Genomic DNA, 24,597 nt, shown 5'->3' on the forward strand with positions numbered 1-24,597 from the left:
GAGAACTTAGACCAACCTTAGATTTCACCCCATACTTTCAATACCTTGCTTATATTTGGCTACCTTTACCTAGGCTAAAAGTGCCAATTAAGGAAATAGTTTGGTTTTTTTTCTTTTCCTAAATAACTTCCTAGTCATATCTAATTAGAACAAAGGTACCCCCACCCCTGTGTCAATTGCTTTAGTCATGCTGATAAAAATACAAGCTGCAATTTCCTTGCAAACTCATTCCCTGGTTCTTAAAACTCACCTTAAAATTTATTTATTACAAAATGATAATAAACATACTTTTAAAATACATTTACAAGGTCCTCAATTCCAGCTGCATATATTGTAGATCACTGAAATCACACAGGCTGGTATCAGCTTCCAGTAGACATGTACCTTTGAGCATTAGCATCCTTCAGCAGACCACAAATTCACTGATCATTGAATAGCATAGTTCTGTCCACTGGGGCAACACCATTCACATTCAAATTCAAATCTCAACCTCTGAGGGCAGGCCTTGGGATTTCTGTCTATACTGGATTTTTCCTAACATCAATCATCCCTTGACTGGCTCTTCGTAATTCTCGCCTTGATTTGGGCAAGGGGCCCAGGTTCCGAGGCAGAAGTGGTTCACCCATAGGCAACATCCTTCCAAGTAGAGGCTCAGATGCTTCTCGCTGCCTGAGCTCCTCTAAGCAGCCCTGCTCATCACTAGACAGAGATGAGCGTTTCCATGTCAATGGTAATGGTGCATGCACTAAGTCTCGGATATCTTCCCTGGCCTTAGGAGTTCCTTCACCAAGTGATGGCTGCCAGAGTTGCTCAGAAGCTGCACCAGTTTCCTCTTCCACTCCAGCTGCCAAGGATGGTCTATTCTCAATGCACACAATCCGTTTCTCCCCTCCTGTCACCAAGAATACAGTTTTGTCAAGAGTGACACTTAACTTCATATTTATAGTATAGAGGTGATATCACAGCCAAGAAGGTAAGAAACATGGCTTTCAGCCTTGATGTCCCAAAAGGGGGGAAAAATGAGCAAAATTACAAGCAGTTCAAACTCGCTGGTAAGGTATTCACATTAAAAGTTGGAAGAGACCTCAGCAGGCATCTAGTAGTCCAATCCTTACACAAAGGAATTCCCCTCTGAAGACACTCAACAAATAGTCATCCAGCCTTTGCTTGAAGTTCAACAAGTTTCTATTCCTTCCCTCTTCTGAATTTATGTTAGGCTGGTGGTTAAGCTTAATAAGAAACCTTCTAAGACATTAGGTGTAATATCCCAAAGGGAAGCTAAGATGATCTAGGTTAGTAACCAACTATAAACTTTACCTTTGCTCTGTCCTGTGGAATTCAAGTTATTAAGCCTCTGCTTCAATTCCTGATTTGTCCACATGTATCGGCCCAGTTCTTTCTCCAGAGCTTGGATCCTATTTTCATACTGCCTCTTGCTTCCTGCGAGTCCTTCACCCAGGTGCTCTGAATATAAGAGGCAAGGTGTGTGTGCAGGGAAGAGCAAGGAGTGGGGAGGAGGAGATGCAGAGATCAAAAGAATCACGCCAACTTGTACTGACTGGAGTAAATGTTACCTCGGCTCTGCTGAAGCAAGAGCTGGACATTCTGCTCATGTTCCTTCTGCTGCAGGGTCAGCTGGCGGTCCATCTCCAGTCGCTGCCTTTCCACCGCCACCTCCAGCCAGTACACCAGCCTCTGCTGTTCCTCTAACTGCATTTCAAGTTCCGAGAAGGCAATTTGCTGCTGGTGCTGTTCTTCCCGAAGTGTTACCACCTGTCCCAAATCCCAGGCTTTGCCTTACCTGCCGATCAAGCCCTCATACTCTTCTGAGGCTCAGAGCTTTGTCCCTGGAGACCCAGAATCTAAATGAAATCCTTCTAGGCAGGGACCATTTTATAATGGGCCAGAAGATCAGAGAAAAGGATAGCAGTGAAGACAGCCTCTGGACAACACTGGGTTTAGGTGAAAATGGTTTTCATGGAGAAAGGAGGGTTAAGGAGTCCTTGGGGATTGTAAATCATCCTAAATTCAGACCCACCACCTAAGGAAATTAGCTATTTTTTGATGCCTCTTTTTAGCATCCCATGGAACTGAACGTCAGATGAGAAAGGGTAGAGTATGAAGTAGTTGCCTACCTTGTCAAAATACTTGCACAGCAAAGCCCGGGTCTCTGAGGAAGAAAGGTAGCTGAGTTTGGCCATGAGATTCATCTCACACTGAGACAACATGGTGGCTGAGGCTCGTAGCACCCGCTGACGACATGTGATGGCCTCGTTCTTATATTCAATGGCTGCGTCCAGAGCTTCAATAGCTTCATCAAGCTGGAATAGAGTTCTTTCCTCCTGTGGGGGCACAGACACCAACTCTTGTGGAAGTAATATATATTAAACTTATGCCATTTGCCAGGTACTGAGTGGATCACACGAATTCAGTACAGGACCTATTTTGAGGTGGGCAATAGTAAATGTTCAATAATTTTAAAAAATCAAAATATAGTCCTTGACCTGTAGTTTATATGCTACAGACTCAAGAAAGCTGGAGCTGGAGACCCAACAATGCCTATTTGCCTGTCTCTATAGGATCAATAAACACAGATGAAGCCTATTTCCATCACACTGAGTATTTCAGTCATACCCAGCCCAAAGGTGAGAAGCCCAAAGGTGAGAACCCCACGTACTGTTTGAGGAGTTTCTTGGGTTATACTGTTGGAACCTCTGCTATCAGTAATTCAAAATAACAAGTACAGAAAAGTTCAAATGACTTAGAAATGTATTGTGCTCATCTTTGTGATTGATTTGCCAACCTGGCTTTGTTTAAGATGATTTCCTGCAACTAACTGATATTCCCTGCGTAAACAATGACAGGGCTTCAAGGAAGGATACCTTGTCAACAGGAAAAACCTGGGGTAGTACTAACTATACCATTGATGACTCTATTGAACTAACCCAGGTACCAAACTGAATTGGAATTCATAGAATCACTTCATTTCAGAGATGGAATGGATCACACAGTCCTACACTCTCACTTTTTATAGATGACAGACTCGGAAAGGTAAACCAGCAAGGACTAGGACCCAAGTCTCCAGGCTCCGGACATCTCATCCAGTGCTCTTTGCATTCTATAGTCCTAGACTGTACTCTTAAATACTCCATTCCCTCTAACCACAGAGAAGGTAGATGAGATTATGCACAAAACATACCATGAGCTCCTCATAGAAACAAGTTGAATTGGAAGGAATGAATTTTCCTCTGTAACGCTCCTGACAAGTGATCATCCAGTCTCCACTCAAACATTTCCAGAAATATAAAAGTTTGATAAGATTATTTCTAATCTAGATTTGCTTCAAGATGGAAGGGGAAGGTGCAGCCACCTGATAGGATGTTGGTCAGAAACTTCAGTGACTGAGGTACCTCATTCTAGAAGGGATTCATGGGTTTGGGAGGAGATCACATGTAAGCAGAACAATACCTCTGGGGACAGCAGGTTGCCCTGCCTCAGTTTACTATCAATCTCTAGTCGCTGTTTGAGCAGCAGGTCCTTTTCTTGTCGCAGGTTGTCAATCTCCACACGTATCTGCTGCTGGCTTTGGGCACTGCCCTGCCGGAGCTGCCCACTCTTCTCAGACAGTTCCTTTTCCAAATGTTCTAATCGACTTGATACTCGCACAATGTCCTCATTGAGTGCCTGCAAAGAGAAAGAATAATAACAGAGAAGCACACTGCTCCCATTCCTAGGAAGCTAGTAAGTTAAAGACATACAGGACATGCATGCAACAGCAGCAGACAATAAAAGGCAGTATAAATACTACGTGGTGTGCTTCAGACTGAGTTCTGAAAAGGGAAAACTCAATGACATGAGGAATCAGGACAGACGTTGTGGAGAAAGGAGAACTGGAGCTGGGCCTTGCAGGATGACTAGCATATAAACAAGGGAAGGATATAATGGGGAACATGAACAAAGGCACAAAAGTAAGGATGAGTCTTGTGTGTTCCTGGGACATGAAGAAAAAGTTTAATTAACTAGGCAGTGCACCTTGTGGAATAAGAAGAAATGGTTTGGCTAGGTGTAGGTGAGGTGAGTCCAAACTGGAAAATCTTACATAAAAGTCAGATAACAGAATTTGTTGATATAAGAAGAGATCTGCTGAAGCTTTTTACTAAGGGAACAGTGTGAAGAATAATTTAGTGAAGACCTTGTCACTCTATCAGTCTTTTAAGAAATAGTTCAGTAGGGCAGAGCCAAGATGGTGGAGTGGCAAAAACCAGTGTGATGAGCTCCCCTGCACAGACTGCTCGAAAAAAGATCTAGAAAATATGCAAGATAGAATTCTGATGAAGAAATCCAAAAAAAAGTCACCATGAGTCAGTCCTTTGGCACCGGGATAAGGAGATGACAGGGAGGTTTGCAGACACTGAGAACTGAATGGGTTAGGAACAAACAGTGCCCAGAGCACTGTGTCCAGGGCCTTGGGAAAAACTGAGTACCAGCACAAGAGAAGTCCCAGACACATACAAGGAACCCTCAGACCCATCGTGAGCCACTACAAAGGGGACGGGTGCCAACTGATAACTTTGTCACCCATTACCCAGTTCCAGGTCACAGATCCAGTGTATCACATAGCAAAAATAACTGACCCGGAAGACAGATCAAGGGGAGGTGGGGCTTATGAATCATTATATTATGTAAATCCTACAACTCCCCCAAAAAAAGCCTAGATATCATATTTCAAGAAATTTTTTCTTTCAGAAGACTGTCCCAGATCTCTTGGAACCAGAGGGCAAAGTGGAAATAAAATCCACCTCCTGAAAGAAACTCCAAAAATGAAAACTCCCAGCAACATCAGAGCCAAAATCAAGCGCTTCCAGGTCTAAAAAAAAAAGTATTGCAAGAAGTCAGAAAGAAATAATTCAAGTACTGAGGAGCAAGTTGGGATCACATACAATTTAGCAGCCACCCCTATAAAGGAACAGAGAATTTGGGATATGATATTCTGGAAGGCAAAGGATATGAACTTATAGCCAAGAGTAACTTAGCTAGGAAAATTGATTATATAGGGGGAGAAAATGGACTTTCAATAAAATAGAGAATGTCCAAGCATTCCTGATGAAAAGAACAGAGCTGCAGAGAAACTCTGAAGTTCAAACACAGAAGTCAAGAGAAACACCAAAACGTAAACGTGAATGAACAATGATAAAGATTAAAGAAGAATAAACTGGGAATATGGGAGGATGATACCTGTGCCCTCTTTGCACCCTATCATCATCAGGACTCATACAGAGTTTCCAATTAGATAAGACCTGGGAGTGGTTCTGTTATGTCTTTGATGTTCTTAAGGAAAAATGGAAAGAGAGGAAAAGAGGAATACACAGAAAGGGAAGGGAAAGGCAGGTTAGGGAAAATTATCTCACACAATCAAGGTGCACAAGTAGACAGCTAAATGAGGAGGAGAGGACAAGGGGGGAATGCCCTCAAATCTCTCTCATCTGAACTGGTCAAAAGAAGGCAGAATACACAAACACACACATAAAGAGTTGGGTACAGAAGTACATTTTACTCAACAGGGAAATGGGAAAAGAGAAGAAATGGGGAGGGGGAATTAGAAGAAGGGTAGATTGGGAGAGACTAGACTTAAGCAAAACCAACTAAGGATGTACAAAAATATTTATAGCTCTTTTTGAGGTGGCAAAGAATGGGAATCTGAGGTGTCCATAAAGTGGAGAATGGATCAACAAGTTATGGTATCTAAATGTGATGGAATACTATTGTACTGAACTCTTATCAAACTAAGAATGAAAAATGCTGTTCACTTCCTGATAGAAAGGTGAAGGATTCAGAATGCAGAATAAGAAATATATTTTTGGACAGGGCCAATTTGGTCATGACTATACGTGTTTGCAATGGGTTTTGTTTTTCTTGTGTTCTCAATTGGGGAAGGGAGAGGAATGGAGTGAGAGAGCAAAAAGGTGTATCTTTATAGCACAAATAAAAAAAAATTTAAATAGCTCAATAATATAGGATGTCCTCTAAACTGAGATTACCTACATTTATATAGCCATTGATGGCTACAAAGCACTTTACATTTATTATCTCACTTGATTTTCACAACAGCTCTGACCTTGTACAAGCTTATCCCTATCTTACAGAGAAATTGAGATGCAAATAAGTGGAGTTGGGGTTTGAATTCAAATCTTCTAACTCCAAATCCAGTACTTTTATACCACAGCTGCTTATAAGTACCTATTGTCTATATATTTTAACACTTGATCACATGCTGCCTGCTTTTTGTATTTGACTGTCTGTTGGGCATTTCTTCAACAACACTAAATTTTCTGGGGAAAGAAAGACCACATTTTCTACTTATCCTACAGAACTCAGATCAGTGTACACAACAGGTATCAAATCAATATTTTAATTGAATTTGAGGATGAGAACTTAGATCCCTTTAAAAATCTAGTCCTTGAGCAAGAATTATTATGCAGGAATTATGCAGGATTACGATTATGCAGACATCCCCTCCCTGCCAGCCTTCTCTAACCTCTAACCTCTTCCTTCTTGGAAGATACTTGACTCCTTCCATCTTCCTGTTGCTGATGCCCTAACCCGATGCTCACCTGACTAGACCGAAGCCTCTTGCTCTCCAGCCCAGTTTTTTCCAGCATCAGAGCTTCCTTCTTAGCTAGAATAGTCTCCCGCTTGCGCAGCTCCTCCCCCAGCTCCTCCAGAGCCCTCCGCTGCTCCAGAACCTTCTCCATTTCCAGGTCCAGCCATTTCTTTTGTTCCTCAATCTTCTACGGGAAAAGATATGGGACCATAACAGCCCACACTCTGGCTCAACCCAGCTGGCCCTCCTTGAATCACAATCTTAAAGCATTCTGAAATGCAGCCCAAGGCCCCTGTGTCCCAGGACGTGCCTTTCTCACAAGGGTCCATGAAGGCCTACCCCAGGTACCTGCTGCTGCTCCAGACTGACCACGGAGCCGTTGCTGCCACTCCTTCTCTTCCTCTGGAAGGCTGCAATCTCTTCTGTCTTGATCTTCAAGATCTTTTGCTGCTGTTCATGCTTGAGCTCGAGCTCCTAAAGGAAGGACCAGAGCCAGGAGGTCAAGAGAAAATGAATGGAACAGATCAGTAGATGACATGCCAGAGAACAGTGCTGGGTGCAGCCTGTTTACAAGGTCACCCTTTCTTCTTGGATTTCCCAGGGACGGTACCCCAGTGTCACAGGGGAGTTTCACCTGGTCCAGGTGGGTCATATGTGAAGCAAGGCCCACCACTCATCTTCTCAACTGCTTTGACTGTTCCCACCTGCCCACTGTCGGCTTCTGCTGCATTACTTTAACTTCCCAGAAAAATTTGTCCCTGGAAGGTGTTTGTCTTACCTTTCCAAGTCTCCATGAACCATCCCCAATCTCATTACCCCAGCCTTGTCACCAGCTCCTGCCTTCCAGGTTCATGACATGAAACCCCCAAGTCCCTGACCTTGACCCGGTGCTGCCTCTTGTGCATCTCTGTCTCCAGACGCCTCTTCTGCTCTGTCTCCTCCCGAAGCCGCCTCTGCAGCTGACCTTGTTGCTGACGCATGAGCTGCACATTCCTCTCCAGTTCCCGTACTCGCTTCTCACTCTGAGCTGAGAGAGACACTAGACGCTCCGTGGCCTGCTTTTTCTCCTTCAGGACCTAGGCCAATAGATAGATTAGTCAGTAGCCCCAAAACTCTGGCTGGCCACCTTCCTAGTACAATGGGCCTAGCAGGTCCATGGAGATATCACACTCCTGGAGAAGAAGCAGAGTGTAATGGATATAGCATGAACGTGGAATCAGGGGACTACCCTACTGAAGGTGGGAGGCAGCTAGGTGGCACAGTGGATAGAGTGCCAGGGCAGGAGTCAGGAAAACTGGAGTTCAAATCCAGCCTCAGACACTTATTAGTTGTGTGACCCTGGCCAAGTCGCTGAACCCTGTTTGCTCGAGAAGGAAATGGCAAACCACTACAGTACCTTTGCCAAGAAAACCCCAAATGATATCATAAAGAGTAAGACAACTGAACAACAAAATGATGTGACATGAGGTTTTGAGGCAGCTAGGTAGCTCAACAGATAGAATGCTGGGCCTGGAGTCTGCAAGACCCGAGTTCAAAGGCCTCAGACACTGACTAGCTGTCTGACCCTGGGCAAGTCAATTAAACTCTGTTTGCCTTAATCCACTGGAGAAAGAAATGGCAAAACACTCCAGTGTCTTTGTCAAGAAAACCCTATCCAGGGTCATGAAGAGTCAGACATGCCTGAATGACTAAACAACAAGAACAACCATATATATATGTATATAAAACTTCATAAATATATGCACATATACATACATCTATGTACATACAGATATAAAATTTATTTATCTATAATATATAAAATTTATATATACATGTATATGTGTATACACACACTCTATAAAACACAGATAAAAATACTTAAGCTACCTAGCTCACACTCCACTAAAATCCTACTCCGATGCCTCACTGTGATACAAAAGTGATTAAGGCCATACCTCTGAAGTGCAAACTCCAACAGATCCTACCAAGTGCAGGCTTGGCGAAAGACTTTACGCCTGCTGCCTGAGAACCAATCTAAGTAATAATAATCCACATCTACACTTGAATACACATGCTGTGATTTAGACAGTTTAAGGGATTCCCAGTATGAGAACTCCCTCCACCAAAGCTGACCCCATGCCATCTATAATGTAATAGATAAACTCTAGAGAATTGCCTGAGACACATGGCATATAAGTGATTGGTCACATCATGACCATATACAACTATCCCTTCTACATAGTGAAGGGTTAGGGGTGTGGCAGCACCACTATGATCTGGAAAATCTCTGTAAAAATTTTGGCCCTTTGACTCAGCAATACTGCTTATACTGATTATAAAAATGGGGAAAGGACCCATGTGTACAAAAATATTTATAGCAGGTCTTTTTGTGGTGGTCAAGAACTGGAAGTTGAAGGTATACCCATCAACTGGGGAATGGCTAAATAAGTTGTGGTATATGAATGTAATGGAATACTATTGTGCTACAGAAAATGATCAACAGGCAGATTTCAGAAAATCCTGAAAAGACTTATATGAATTGATACTGAGTGAAGTGAGCAGAACCAGGAGACTACTGTACACAGAAACAGCCACAGTGATGACTGATTTTGATAGACTTAGTCCTTCTCATCAATGCAAGGACCTAAAACAATTCCAAAGGACTCATGATGGAAAATGCCGTCCACATCCAAAGAAAGAACTATGGAATTGGAATGCAGAGGGAAGCAGACCTTTTTCTTTTTTGTTTTATTTTGTTTTTTCTTTCTCATGGTTTCTCCACTTCCTTATAATTCTTCTATGCAACATGACTAATGTGAAAATGTATTTAATAGGAATATATGTGTAGAACCCATATAAGATTGCACGTCATCTTGGGAAGGGAGGGGGGAGAGAGGGGGAGAAAATTTAAAACTTATGGAAGTGAATGCTGAAAACTCAAGATAAATAAATTGAGGGGAAAAAAAATTTGGCCCTCCCTTCAGACCACAGAAGAAGTCTGAATTATTATGATATTAAAAAATAAAACATATTATACAATACTACACATATGTTTTACACATTTCTGAGTTTCTACACTTTTTCTCTATCATCTACAGGCCTTCACATGTCATTCTAGGGCTACCACTAAACTCCCAAAAAAATTCCCATTCAATTTTTTTATGCAAACCCATGATATAGTGAAACCTCGATGGGGAAAGTCATGATGTGTAAGGGAAAACTGCAGCTAAAAAGTGTGATAGGCAAGAAAGGCCCAACAGTAGAAGACAGTTGGCCATGGAGTGACTTTTGGGGTTACTGTAACCCATGAAATGCAGGAATAAGAACTCCCCATCTCCCAGGCCTATGTGAAGAAAGTGCTTCTCAAATTTCATAGTTTAGCACTTTATTTTCAGTCATGTCCAATTCTCCATGAACCCCTTTGGGGTTTTCTTGGCAAAGATATGAGAGTGGTTTGCTATTTCCTTCTCCCGCTCATTTTACAGATAAGGAAACTGAGGCAAACAGGATTAAGTGACTTGCCCAGGGTCACACAACTAATAAATGTCTGAATCTGGATTTGAACTCAGGTCTTCCTGAGTGTAAGCCCAGCATTCTATCCACTGCACCACCTCACTGCCCCTTAGTGCTTCATAGCACCATATAAATCTTAGCCCCCTATTATACCCACCCCAGAAAGTTGTACCCTGGCCATTCCACCCTTCTTTGGATGGCAAAGGTCCTCAGATGCTGCATACAGTTTGCTTCCTCTATCATCCAGGGCTCTCCTTCCTCCTTCCTTATAGATTATCTATAAGCAAAAACCAATTCTAAACTTCTAATCCATTGGTGGCTTAAAATATTGTTAGACTCAATGCTTAAAGAATACATTATATCCTCACAATAATAACAATGAAAATAATAATTCAAATATTTTAAAGCACTATCCTCATAACCAATCCTGTTTATACAATTGCACTTTTAAAATTTTTAGTCTCTTAGGCTAGGAGAGATTCAGTATTAAGTGGGTAGAAAAGCTAAGGCAAGAAGGAGTAGTGATTTCCCAAAGGAACATGGTAAAATCTATGATAAGAGGCTAGATTTCCACCAAAATGTAGTCAGCAAAGAGTTTCCTCCTTACTGTTGCTCCATGGGACTTGCCAATCAGGACACCAACCTGTACTTGGCTCTGGGCAGCAGCAACCCTCTTGCGGAATTCCTGCAGCCGGGACCTTTCCCCGGGGTCCTGGGGTTCCTTTCCCTCCAGTTCTCGAAGCTGCCTTTGGCCCTCATTCAGTTCTGCTCGTACCCGGTCAGCTTCTCGCTCCAGCTCCCCAATTCGCTGGCAGTGCTGCCGATTCATGGCCTGGGCTGCCTTCCCTAGAAACCCATAGTTTGGACAGATGTCATGGCCTGGATGAGAGGACCCATCACCTCAGCATCTTGTCTAGGGGAGTGTATGTTTTCTCCTAATCCCCACAGGTAGCTCCTCGAGCTGAGTAAGTTTACAGGAAGGTCGTCCCTTGGGACAAGAGACTGAGCCCCTTTGGAATCACTGAGAAGGGAAATGAGGACCAAACATGTCAGGAAATATATTTTTATGGGGATCGACCTGGGCTGCCCTATACTCAGGAACAATGAACGAGGGAACCCGAGCCACCCTGTCACCTGTTCGGATTAGCTCTCCGATCAGCTCCTCCTTCATACGTATGTTAATGGCCAGCTCCCGGATCTTCTGCTGAGCCTGGGCCAGACGCCACTCTGAGGCCTTGGCAGAGGGGCCGTGCCCACAACTAGCTGATTCCTTTCTTTCTCCAGCTGCTGTAACAACACAGGATGACAGATTCTCAGAGTTGCCTCCAGATTTCTGAGGTGAGCAGGGGAGAGGGTAAAAGGGACATCTACTCATGAGTTTCACAGCACAAAATCACAGGTTGTGTGAGAAGACATGAGAAGACTATGGGAGGGAAAAGAACAGATTTGTGGTGGTTTCTGTTCCCCACAACCACTCCTGCCTTCTCCCCAAGGATTCAATGACTTTGGAGCAGAAGGTGAGGATGTTTCCTGGGGTCTGAAAAAGGCTCTCTCAGCCACCTTGCTTTCCTTCCAGAGGTCTGACCCTTCATCTAGGTAAGGGCTTCTTAAACCTGTGGTTGGATGGGAAAAAATTATATCTTTATTTCAATATGATTTATTTCCTTTGCAATCTTATATATTTGAGTTTATGCATTAAAAACATTATTCTGAGAAGGGCTCCACAAGCTTGCCCAGATTGCCAAAGGGATCTATGACATAAAAAAAAGTTAAGAAACCCTAAGGAAGTAGAGTATAGTGGAATTGGATTTAGGAAAGCCTAAGTTTGAATCCTACTTCAGACACTTACTAGCTGTGTGACTCTGGGCAAGTCACTTAACAATTTGGGTCTCAGTTTCTTCATCTGTCAAATGAGGAAGATGACAGACTCAAACTTGTGATCCTGTGATCTAGGGGAAAGAGTATCACTCCCCAAGGAGAACACACCCTGCCCATTTTACAGTTAGAGAAAAAAAAGCCCAGGGAACAAAAGTACCATGTCTTTTATTTCCTTATGAAAGCCTCACCTTGGATATTAAAGAGACAGAGGGTGTGTACTTGGCGGGAATGGAGGTGATGGAATAGGAGGGAGGGAGGATGGTGGCTAACTGCTCAAAAGAATCAATTTGAGAAACTGCAGTTCAGTACAGGCAGTCTTATCCAGAGCCCCCACAGCAAAAGAGAACTAGAGGACCCCTGCCTAAGATGCTCCTGGTGAGATGAGGAGGTTGGGGGAAGGAAATGGGGTTAGGGCTAGTATTGCCAGTTGCAATGCTGTTAGCTTCACCCACCTCTGGCCACACGAGCAGCAGTCTCTAACTCCTCTAGGTGAAGTTCCAAGCCTTTATTCTCTCCAAGAGGTTCTCCTTGCCACTGGACAGTAGCTTCCTTCTTACTCCAGCTCCCAATGCCATTTCTAGAGGGCAGGACCCAGAAAAGTGTACACCCTTTCTACCCACAACTTTGGCCATTCAAAGGGATAATGAGGACTAGACTTAAAGCTTCTGGAGGTACTGGAACCTCCCTCAGAACATCAAAGATTAACTTCTTCTGTGGTGGCAAAGAACTAGGAACTGAGGAAGTGCCCACCAACTGCAAAATGGCTGAGTTATTATAGTATATGAATGTGGTGGAATGCTACTCTGCTGTAATAAGAAAAGAAGGCAGTTTCAGAGAAGCCTTAGAAGACATGAACTGATGCAGTGAAGTGAACAGAACCTGGGGAGCAATTTATCCAATGTCAGTAACACTGTAAAGACAAGCAACTTTGAAAGACTTAAGAATTCTGATCAAGGTGATCAACCATGATTCCAGACAACCAACAATGAAGAATGCATCCCACCTCCTGACAAGAGAGGAGATAGACTCAACACACATTATGAGACTCACATCTTTTAGACATGGACAATGTAGGAATGTGTTTGGCTTGACTAATGTATATTTGTTATATGAGTTTTGTCTTGCTTTTTTCTTTTTCTTTTTTCTCATGGGAGGGGATGGTGAGATAGGGAAAAAAACAAATGCTGGTTAATTTTTATAATTAGTTTAAAAAAAAAAGATTCATAGGGCAGGAAGACCCTTTGGATCTCTTGAGATCTGGGGGAGTTTCTAGCTGCCTGCAAAAGTTTGGTTACGGCTTACCTCCGAAGATGCAAGGATCGTTTGGGTTCTTCCTCTTCTTCTTCCTCTGAGGGTGAAGAGGAATGAGTTCTGGGCCTTGCTACTTCGAGTCCCTCATCCCTGTTTTCTTTTCTGTTAATCAGCTGTTCCAGGGAGAAGTAAGGTATAAAGGTATAAATGAGCTTCCCATTCCCATTTCTTAGTCCTATAAGCCTTCAGTGCAAAGATACTCTCAGGGCTTTCTTAGCTTCCAGTCCTAACTCCTGAGAAGTAGGTTTCAAGGTTGGGAATATTGGACAGACCCAGCTCCTCCCTTACTGGAGAAAAAAACCTACCCAGAAAGCTAAGGGAAGGTGGGAGATGCCAAATATTGGCTTACTGTATCGTATTCAGTCCCATGTTAGTCGGATCCTACCCCTTTATCTGGGGTCACTCCAAAAAAGAATCGTCAGCATTTCATAGCCAGAAAAATAGACTCCTAGAGAGCAGACATGTGTAGTTGGATCAGGTGTCATAGGGTAGTGTCCACTGCCATCTTCCCAAATGAAGCTGGACTAGGACAAAAGCTATGAGGATTTTAAGAAGGAACTCCTCCTCTTCTTTTGCCATATGATAGTTTTCTTCACTTCTCTTGCTTTGAGAGTCAAAGAAACACCTGGCCCCACCCTGTGAGGTGAAGCCACCCTGAGCACAGGGGCAGAGAGCTCTTGGCAAACAAACAAACAAACAAAAAAAGATAGCTCATTTCACTCATGCCTATCCCTTACCTCTCCCTTTTGGGCTACGTCATTCTCATTTTCAAGACATAAGGGGGTTGATATGCCAAGAGCATGAGAGCGAGCTGCCTCCAGAGGGGCTGTGTGGGGCCGAAGGGTGTGCTCCCCCAAAGGAAAGCCCTGCAATAGTTCTGTGGGTCCCCAGCCAGGCCTGGTCATTTCCAGCCGCAACTGAAGCTGCACAATCTCATCTTGCTGTTCTTGAAGCCGGTCACTCTACAACACATTAGAAATAATTAGAGTAACAATAGCAATCCTACCTAACATTCATATAGTTATATTTATACATATTTATATTTACAGTCAGCTCCACAAAACCTATGAAGTAAGAAATGCAAGTATGATTATCCTCATTTTGAAGATGAAGAAATAGGCTCATTGAGGGTAAGGGACTTGCATAGGGTCACACAGCTAGGAAGCGCCAAAGCCAGCATTTCAACAATTTCTCCTGACTCCAAATCCAGTGTTCTTTACAAACTCCAAGCTAACAGAAAGCAAGTTTCCAAGACTCTGTAAAACCCATAATGTCATCATACCCATGGCAGTTATTCAATGTGAAATATTCCTAATGACCTTATAGCTTTATGTATATGTGTATACAGAGTTGGTGGGGGATGGCTTTTCTGACCTATGATTTTCAGTATCCAGAATCCAGGCTGACTGCCCAAGAACAGGAAAGGGCCATAGAAGTGAGTACAAAAAGTGCCAACAAGACAAAATGAGTTTTAGACACAACTGGGGATCAAATGCCTGAAGAATTGGGAGAAGCAGGAGCAGAGCCAAGATGGCGGAGTAGAAACACACAAACACGCTAGCTCTGAACCCACAGCCCATGAAATATCTGTAGTAAAGAGCTGCCAATAAATTCGGGAGCAGGAGAAGCCACATAACAGCGGAGCGGATAAGATTTCTGTTCCAGAGAGCCTGAAAACCTCTCGCAAAAGGTTCTTCGCACAGTGGACTGGGAGCCGAGAATAGCCCTGCCACAGCCGCCCGGGGCCGAGAGGAGCAGATCCCAGTGGGGAGCAGATCCGAGCAGGCTTCAGGGACAGAATCTCCAGCAGCCGCACGGGTCCCTCCACCCACAGGTGACAAGGGTCGGTGAGAGGGTCTCTTTGGCGGGTCGAAAGAGGAGTGGGGAGCCCCCATGACTCAGGCCCCCTCAGGAGGCACCAGCGGAGGCAGGAGCAGACCAGGGCTCCCCAAGCAGGCAGGAGCTTGGATCCATTGTTGAAGGTCTCCTTGTAAACCCCCTGAGGGAACTGAGCCTGTGAGGCAGCCCTGCCCCCACCCAGGCAGCTGAACTTGATCTCACACTGAATAGCAGCCCTGCCCCCGCCCAAAGCCCTGAGGCTGGGAAGCAGCATTTGAGTCTCAGACCCCAAGCGCTGGCTGGGAGGATCCAGAGGCAAGGTGGGTGGGAGGAAAATATTCAGAGGTCAAGTCACTGGCTGGGAAAATGCCCAGAAAAGGGAAAAAAAACAAGACTATAGAGGGTTACTTTCTTGGTGAGCAGGTTTCTCCTCCCCTCCTTTCTGATGAGGAAGAGCGGTGCTCACCATCAGGGGAAGACATGGAAGTCAGTGTTTCTACATCCCAGCCCACTCAATGGGATCAGACCTGGGAAAAGCTCATAAAGAGTTCAAAAAATTTGCAAAATTATGTTAGAGAAGTGGAGGAAAAACTGGGAAGAGCAATAAAAGACTTGCAAGCAAAGTATGAACAACAGATCAGCACCCTGCTAAAGGAGACCCAAAAAAATTCTGAAGAAAATAACACCCTGAAAAACAGGCTAACTCAACTGGCAAAGGAGGTTCAAGAAGCCAATGAGGAGAAGAATGCTTTCAAAAGCAGAATTAGCCAAATGGAAAAGGAGGTTCAAAAGCTCACTGAAGAAAACAGTTCTTTCAAAATTAGAATGGAACAGATGGAGGCTAATGACTTTATGAGAAACCAAGAAATCACAAAACAAAACCAAAAGAATGAAAAAATGGAAGATAATGTGAAATATCTCATTGGAAAAACAACTGACCTGGAAAATAGATCCAGGAGAGACAATTTAAACATTATGGGACTGCCTGAAAGCCATGATCAAAAAAAGAGCCTAGACATCATCTTTCATGAAATTATCAAGGAAAACTGCTCTGATATTTTAGAACTAGAGGGTAAAATAAATATTGAAAGAATCCACCGATCACCACCTGAAAAAGATCCAAAAAGAGAAACTCCTAGGAATATTGTGGCCAAATTCCAGAATTCCCAGGTCAAGGAGAAAATATTGCAAGCAGCTAGAAAGAAACAATTCAAGTACTGTGGAAATACAATCAGGATAACACAAGATCTAGCAGCTTCTGCATTAAGGGATCAGAGGGCATGGAATAGGATATTCCAGAAGTCAAAGGAACCAGGACTAAAACCAAGAATCACCTACCCAGCAAAACTGAGTATAATACTTCAGGGGAAAAATTGGTCTTTCAATGAAATAGAGGACTTTCAAGCATTCTTGATGAAAAGACCAGAGCTAAAAAGAAAATTTGACTTTCAAACACAAGAATGAAGAGAAGCATGAAAAGGTAAACAGCAAAGAGAAGTCATAAGGGACTTATAAAAGTTGAACTGTTTACATCCCTACATGGAAAGACAATATTTGTAACTCTTGAAACTATTCAGTTTCTGGGCACTTGGGATTACACACACACACATGCACATGCACACACTCATAGAGACAGAGTGCGCAGGGTGAATTGAATAGGATGGGATCATATCTTAAAAAAAAAAAATGAAATCAAGCAGTGAGAGAGAAATATATGGGAGGAGAAAGGGAGAAATGGAATGGGGCAAATTATCTCATAAAAGAGGCAAGCAAAAGATTTTTTTAGTTTGGGGAAAAAGAGGGGAGGTGAGAGAAAAACATGAAGTTTACTCTCATCACATTCCACTAAAGGAAGGAATAAAAAGCACACTCATTTTGGTATGAAAACCTATCTTACAATACAGGAAGGTGGGGGACAAGGGGATAAACAGGGTGGGGGGGATGATGGAAGGGAGGGCATGGGGAGGAGGGTACAATTTGAGGTCGACACTCACGGGGAAGGACAGGATCAAAAGAGAGAATAGAAGTAATTGGAGGCACGATAGGATGGAGGGAAATATAGTTAGTCTTATACAACACGACTATTATGGAAGTCATTTGCAAAACTACACAGATCTGGCCTGTATTGAATTGCTTGCCTTCCAAAGGGAGGGGCTGGGGAGGGAGGGAGGAAAAGAAGTTGGAACTCAAAGTTTTAGGAATAACTGTCAAGTACTGTTCTTGCCGCTAGGAAATAAGAAATACAGGTAAAGGGGTATAGAAAGTTATTTGGCCCTACAGGACAGAGGAGAGGATGGAGACAAGGGCAGAGAGGAATGATGGAGGAGAGAGCGGAGTGGTGATGGGGGCAATTGGAATGCTCGGTGTTTTGGGGTGGGGGGAGGGGACAAGGGGGGAGAAAATTTGGAGCCCAAAAATTCTGTGAAAATGAATGTTAAAAGTGAAATAAATAAATAAATAAAAAGATTGGGAGAAGCAGATAATCTCTTTGCATTGAGTCGATTACATGCAGTCAATTACTACTTATTGAAGTACCTATTATGTACCAGGCATGGTACCAAGCGGTATAAATCTGCAAGGAGCCCTACCTGGAGCTTGTACTGTTCCATAGCATCTTCCAAGGCAGCCAGAAAGTCTTTGTTCTCCTCCTCCAGGCGGGCTACTTGGCTCTGAAGGCTCAGCAGCTGCTGTTCGCCACCTCCTTCATGGCCCTTGGAGAAAAACTGACATGGTGTCATGGAAGGGGATTCTTGCACACAAAAAAGGAGAGCAATTCCTGGAGATTCTCTGCGCTCTACATTCTTTATCTACACACAGCTCATCTTTTTCTTATTTTCCCCACACCTCTCTGTCCTCCCTCCTCTTAAAGCCTTCATTCTTTCTCTCTCTCTCTCTCTCTGTCTCTCTCTCTCTCTGTCTCTCTGTCTCTCTGTCTCTCTCTCTCTCTCCCCATAAAAGGAAGCTTTTAGGTCTGGTGCCATCTCTAACACCTTTTTCTCTTCTTACGTATTTCAACCCAATTTCAGTTCACTCTTTACAGATGTTACCTTTTCCTCACATAGTGCAGATTTAAGATGATAAGATTTACAGTATGAAGGGACCTTAGAAATCATATAGTCTTACAGGTTCTTAAAATGTTTTGTGTGTCATGGACCCCCTTGGCACACTAGTGAAGACTGTAGATCCTTTCTCAGAATGTTTTTAAATACATAGTATACATTGGATTATCAAGGTAACCAACTGTACTAAAATACAGTTATTAAAATATTTTTTTAAAATAAGTTCAAACACTCCAGGTTAAGAACCTGTGATCTATTCCAACCTTTTCATTTTACAGATGAGGAAACTGAGGCCAAGAGAACTGAAATGACTTGCCCAAAGTCACAAAGGCAATAAAGATAGAGCCAGGACTCAAACATAGAGATCTACTGACTCCAAATCCAATGTTATTTCTATAATACCACAGCACTTCCCTTTAGCCTTGAAAAAGAGATCCACAGTCAATGGCCAAGGGACCAACAGCCATGCTTCCTGTGTGTTTCCTCTCCTATTGCCGTACCTGAGTCTTGGATGGTTTTATCCCAAGTACCCGGGGACACTGATCATTGGCTGAGGCACTCTCGATGCCACTGTCAGGTCCTGAGGCGGAGCTCAGGGCACTGCGTTCACCCTCCACAGCACAAAGCCATTCCCGAACTTTCTGGGTCATCTCTTCAGGCAACCCTGCTTCTCCCCGCAACTCTAGCAGGAGGTGGTAGGCTGCATCGGTGCAAGCTCGGTAGCGGGCACACTCTGCCACAAGGCGGGCAGACAGCTCTGGAGCGCGATGCTGGCGGTGTACAGGTTCAGGCCTGTGGATGATGCGAGTTTCTGAGCGATGCCGCTGCTCTAGGGCCCGCTGGAGACTTCGGATCTGCAGCTGCAGCTCCTCTACATGCTCTGGTTCCCGCCGGCAGTTGACCCTTGCACAATTGCGGATGTTTTGGGCCCGGCTAGCATAGTTAAGGGTATTGAGAGTCTCATCGAAATCTGAAGAAGAGGGGCTGATACAAGCAATCATCACTGTCTTGGCATTTCCACCCAAAGAGTCTTTTAAGATCCTGTGGAGAACCAGAGAGAGGAAATGTTGGGGCTGCCATCATAATGAGCCACATTGGTCCCCAGTGGTCCTCTTCCAAACATGTTGACAACTTCTTGGCAACTTATAGTCGTATGAGAATTTTCAAGACTGCTAAGGAATATATGACTAATTGTATCACAGCAGGACTTAAACCCACATCTTCCTGGTTAGCTCTTTATCTATTACGTTGCAATGCTTCTTGTTACCCATTGCTAACAGTGCTTCTACAAGTGGAAGCTGATTCCCTGACGGTCACAGGTAGGCCCCAGAGAACAGGAGAGAACCCAGGCTGCCCCTCTCATGCCAGACAGAAAATTGTCCCCAGCAGTCATGCTACCTGACATATTGTACATGACAAAGGTGAGGAGACACAGGCTCAAACATACCTGGTGATCTTGGAGTCCCGATAGGGAATGTGGCTGCCCTTGCGGTGAGGGTCACCCAGGGCACTGATGACATTGCCCAGGGCCAACAGGCTGCTATTGATCTGGATACTCTCCTTCAGCCTCTCACCGGTGTTGCCTGTTTTCAGTACCCTCTCAGAACCTGCTAGGTCCACAAAGTGGAACTTGGAGGAGAGAAGCTGGCCAGAAATGGGACCCATGGAGGGAAGGCGAGGCAGACGGCCAGCACCTCGGCGCTGCTCCATGATCACTGTGAAGATGGTGTGGGAACGGCTGGACAACCGGTTGATGTGAGTGGCCCCCGTGTGCCGAGCTGCATTGCCCACCTCTAACAGGCTCAGCACCTCATCCAGACCCTCCACTTCTACCTCTTTGACACCACACAGCACTGCAAAGAGAAACATTTCATTAGAAACTCAAGGAGCCAAATGAAGAAAGAGAGGTTCATAAAATGGTGATCCTGAAAAGAACCTTAGAGATCATCTGGTCCACTTCCCCCTCTTCTCCCATGAGGTTCAGAGAGGTAAGTGACTTACTCATGAGAAGGCATTCATGTTTCTTCCATAACACTGTGTTATTTGCATAAGTCAGGAGAAGGGAAATAGATTTGGTCCATTGGGATAGAAGCTAAGAAAGGCCCCAAAGCAAGAACTATGAAGATACTGCCCTTTGTATCCTCTTATTCCTAAAGCCACTCTCTGCTGCTTACCTCTCCAGTAAGCCCAAGAGTGGATATAGCAGGTCTTCAAAAAACATAGAGACACTTTTATGGAGCAGAAAAACTAGGGAAGACTGGACCAGTCATAACAGAGTCTCTGCAGAGTACCTAGGAAGATCACTCTCAAGAATTGCAGAGAACTTCTTACCAACATTTCCTTTGTCATCCTCTCGTAGCTGGATGTCTCTGCTGGCTGTTCCCACTTCCAACAGATCTCGGAACTCCTCCTTGTACACCTCCAGGTAGGACACACGCACAGTGTAGTCCAGCAGGTCATTCTCATCGATGAGCTTAAAGGCTTCTGCCATAGCCCGAGGAATGATACCCTGTTCATCCTCGTGGAGGGAAGCTGGAGGAGAACACAAGGAACTCAGGACCTTTGAGAGGGAAAGATCTCAGAACTTAACTGACATCTCGCATCAGGATGAAATGAGACACAGGTGAAAAGTCTGGAGGCTTTCTACTTTAAGACAGCCAAACAGGCACTCCCTTTACCCAAAAGGGAAATTTCTTCAAAGAGCCCTAATGCTGCTCAGAGCCCCCCAACATTCATAGGCATATGCCTCTAGCACACACAAAAAGGGTCTAAAGAAAGAAATCAGTTAAAAAAAAGAGAGATGACTGCACTTAGGGCTATAAACAAAGGGTTGGAACAGGAACTAATAGTAGGTTGAGGGTGTGGAGTAGGAGTGGAACCATAGATTATTTTATAACAAATTTTTATTAATACATTTTGTTTTTACAACATCTAGATTTCTCCCCATAACCTTTTCCCTATTCCCTTCTAGTAGGTCATCTTTTATAAAAATAAAAAAAATTTAAAAAAAAATTTCAAAGGGAAAGAAAAAAGAAATGAGGAAATGAAAAAAAATTCTGTAAAACCAATCAAAGAAAATATCTGATATTATAGGCAATGGAACCATAAAATATTAATAGCTAGATGATACTTTAGAGGTCATTTTATCCAGCCTTCCCCTCCATGCAGAAATCCCTTCAACAGCCCTGATAGAAAAGTATAGTCTGTTTGAATACTTCTAGTAATGAGAAACTCGCTACCTCATGAGTAATTTTATTCTGCCTTTAGCTTTAGGTGTTACTGTTCGCATTCCTCAGTATAGGCAGCTCTATCCATTTTTAACTGGCTTTTGGCTTTCTACACTTTTCCAGTGTCTTAGAAACATATTAATATTATGGGGCTTCAAACAATGCCAGGGGCTCAAGGGAGAAATCTCCACTGTGTGTGTTAAGCGAGTTACTATCTAGCTATCCTCCTTAAACAGAGATCTTCCTCTCCATAACTTCCATCCAGTAGTCCTAATTCTGTCCGTAGGGACATCACAGTCCAACAGCCTCAACTCTCAAATATTTGAAGACATCTGTTATGTCTTCACTTCATCTCAATTTTCCCTTTCCTCGCTAATCATCCCTAGTTCCTCATATGACATGACTTCTATACTTTTCACCATCCTCGTCACATCTATATACCAAGACTGTCAGCATGTTTAAAACATGCCACCTGGAACCAAGCACATTTTTCTAGATGTGTTCTGAATAGTGGTGGGGAGCTGGTCATTTGTCCCACCTTCCTTTCATGGGTCATCCTGTCCTCTAGGACAGTGACTGCTGCCTCCCATGATCTGTATGTTAGTCTTTTACTAAGGTAGCCTAAAACTCTTAGTGATATTTGGATTTCTAGCACCTGGCATAGAGTAGGTACTTAATTAAAGCTTGTTGACTGATAATTATTTTTAGCAACTACATCATGTTGTTGGTTCATACCGAGGTTGAGAACAACTAAAACCCTCCTGACTAGCTCTAGGAATTGGGTGAGAAGGTGGTGACTTTGAAATATTATACCCAGAGTTCACTTTTTTTAACCAATATTTAGTCAATTGAAAGCATCCTTGAATTCCCCACCACCCTTCTCTATTGGACTGAAGACAGGAGAGTTTAAATAGATAGCTAAGTTAAAGTACAGGGAGGGAGTGGGGGAGACAGCACAGCAAATTTGGGAATGCGGTGCTTGAACAAGAGCACTCACCAACACTGGCCTCGCCTATGGTATATGTCTTCCCTGAGCCAGTCTGACCATAGGCAAACACAGTTACATTGAAACCTTCGAAGAAAGCCTCTAGAAGGGGCTGCACACAGGTCTGGTACACCATTTCCTGACCCGACATCTCTGCAAACACCACATCGAAATCAAAGGACCGGTTTCGGCCCAGGATGACCCGACATTCCTCTGGTTCCACCTGCAGGCAGCTCTGATGTCCATGTAACAGTTCTTTGGGCAAAAGGGGCCTGACACGCAGGGCCACTCTCACAGGCGTCTCCTCGGCCTTAGGTGGAACTGGGGCTTCCAGTCCCATGGTTAGGGCCTTGCACAGCTCACTGTTGGGGAGAAGAGAGAAGAGAGCTCCTTACCATTACCAACGATGCAGTGAGTACCTGCCCACCCCAGGTTAATAAATGCTAGTTGAATTAATGCATCCCTGTGGCAAAGGCGCAGCACTACAGGAGAAAGTTTCTAGGAGGAATTCTTCCTTTGATCTGCTATTGGGCAAGTCACTTAGCTTCTCTAGAATGAACTTAAGAACTTTAGTCAACTCCATGCCCATGATCACAGGACCAAGGATGAAGGATGCCTCCTACTTCCTGACATGTAAGTCCTCACGGACTCAGGATGCAGGATGACACAGTTCTGGACAAAGCCAAGGTGAAGAGCTGTTTTGCTTGACTATGCGTATTTGTTACCAGGGTTTTATTGCGTTTTGTTTTGTCTTGTTTTCCTGGGGTGAATAGTGAGAGGGAGAGAACTTTTCGTTCATCAGAAAGATATAAAATTTAATTTAAGGCTTCTCTAGGGCTCCATTTCTCTTTCTCTAACAGGTTAGGAGAGCAAGATCAGGATTCCCATAACACACAAGGGAAACTGCTCCGGAGAGAACTGGGCAAAGTCCCACAATGTTCATATGCCTACAGGGCACACAAAAGGAACAGAAAGGAGGAAATCAGCTTAAAACGGATAGAGCCGGCTGCAGCTAAGGCAGCGAACAGCAGCAGCTAGGCTACTGCGGTCCTAGCCGCGGTGCCTAGGTCCAGTCCTGGCTGCGCCACGGAGACGTGTCCATGAGAACATCAATGTAGCCCCGACCTGCAGAGCCCTTGGGTGCCTCTCCTCCCCCCGGGCCCCTTAAAGCACTACGGAAATGCGAGGTTTTGTCCTTCTTCTCACAGCGCTTCGTTCGGGAACGCGATCCGCGGCGCAGCTGAACGCCACAGGTCCGGAGCAAGTTCCCAAATCAGGCCGGGGCACCCCGCCGGGGGCCGGCAGCTCCGCCCCACACCGCCACCCCCCCCGCCCGGGGTCTCTCTAGACGGGTTAATGGGGGGCTCACCCCGAGGCCCCCGGGGCCCAAGGGAGCCTGCCGCGTGGCCTCGTCTAGACCCGCAGCCTGGCTGCCTCCTCACCACCGGGCAGTTCCGAAGTTTCCCCAACTTGTACAAACCAGCAGCAGGGACCTGGGGCCGCGCCGCCCGGCCAGGCCAGGCCAGGGCCAGCCCCGGACTGCGGGAGGAAAGAGAAGCTCCCCCGCCGGCCCGGCCAGTCCGGCCCTCCACGGCCAACGTGTCCCCTCCACTCCCCGGGGCGGCCGCGGGCGCCAGGAGGAGGGTCCGCGGCAGCCCCACCAGGACGGGGCGAAAGCGCCAATCATGAGCTGGCTCCCACTGCCCCATTAACGGACGGACGTTGCAGGAGGCGCAGAGAGGCAGAAGCAGCCACCCTCCTCTCCCAATCCCTTTCTACTTTCTGCCCTGGGCCCCGTCCCCTACCCCCAACCAGCTCCCAAACTGGTCCTCGAGCCCTCCTCAGTCCGGCCGGTCAAACTTGGGACCCGGGGTGGCCCCGGCGCAACCTGATGCCGTCATCTCGTCCCCCTCACCCTAAAAAAATCCCGCCCCCCTTCCCTCCACCCCGGCCCAGCCCACAATGGAGAGAGGGAGGAGAATGCGGGAGGCGGGAGCCGGCTGTGCCCAGGGATTCGGGGGCCACGTTAGGGAAGCAACGTCTTGTGCAAAACAGGGACCGAATTGCAGGACAGAGCAGGGTTTGGGGGAATCTAAAAAAAGATGACAAGATAGGGCAGCTGCGGATGAGGAAACTGAGGCCCCCAAAGTGGCTTGCCTAAGGTCATACAGCTAGCAAGCGGCAGAACCAGGACTTGGACCC

General features: G+C 44.9%; 1 protein-coding gene across 7 annotated transcripts; it reads right to left on the reverse strand.

Moving 5' to 3' along the window:
* Window positions 1-236: 236 nt before the first annotated feature.
* Window positions 237-24,300, reverse strand: KIF7 (kinesin family member 7). Of its 7 annotated transcripts, none has more exons than XM_072618224.1 (19): window positions 24,201-24,300; window positions 22,408-22,757; window positions 20,515-20,715; window positions 19,631-20,036; window positions 18,684-19,224; window positions 17,713-17,835; window positions 14,023-14,247; window positions 13,277-13,398; window positions 12,427-12,551; window positions 11,231-11,383; window positions 10,740-10,942; window positions 7,480-7,677; window positions 6,950-7,075; window positions 6,612-6,788; window positions 3,469-3,684; window positions 2,136-2,342; window positions 1,575-1,773; window positions 1,318-1,464; window positions 237-892 (listed from the first exon to the last, which is right to left on the reverse strand). In XM_072618224.1, the coding sequence occupies exons 2-19, from the start codon at window positions 22,733-22,735 to the stop codon at window positions 519-521; spliced, it is 4,071 nt and encodes a 1,356-aa protein (XP_072474325.1). In that variant the 5' UTR covers window positions 22,736-22,757; window positions 24,201-24,300; the 3' UTR covers window positions 237-518. The 7 variants fall into 7 exon arrangements, with proteins under 7 accessions (XP_072474325.1, XP_072474317.1, XP_072474299.1 ...); XM_072618216.1 differs by having other exon boundaries at window positions 6,941-7,075; XM_072618198.1 differs by having other exon boundaries at window positions 6,941-7,075; window positions 11,231-11,380; window positions 17,713-17,847.
* Between the last annotated feature and the right edge of the window lie 297 nt (window positions 24,301-24,597).

This window comes from Notamacropus eugenii, chromosome 1, assembly GCF_028372415.1.
Source record: "Notamacropus eugenii isolate mMacEug1 chromosome 1, mMacEug1.pri_v2, whole genome shotgun sequence".
Taxonomy (NCBI): domain Eukaryota; kingdom Metazoa; phylum Chordata; class Mammalia; order Diprotodontia; family Macropodidae; genus Notamacropus; species Notamacropus eugenii.

Excerpts from the sequence above, each read along its gene's own strand:
- KIF7 (XM_072618171.1), bottom strand. The coding sequence starts at position 22,735 with ATGGGACTGGAAGCCCCAGTTCCACCTAAGGCCGAGGAGACGCCTGTG. Across the intron at positions 12,552-13,276 it reads CGATCCTTGCATCTTCGGAG|AAATGGCATTGGGAGCTGGA; the intron begins GTAAGCCGTAAC and ends CCTGCCCTCTAG. Across the intron at positions 1,774-2,135 it reads TGTGCAAGTATTTTGACAAG|GTGGTAACACTTCGGGAAGA; the intron begins GTAGGCAACTAC and ends GATTTGGGACAG.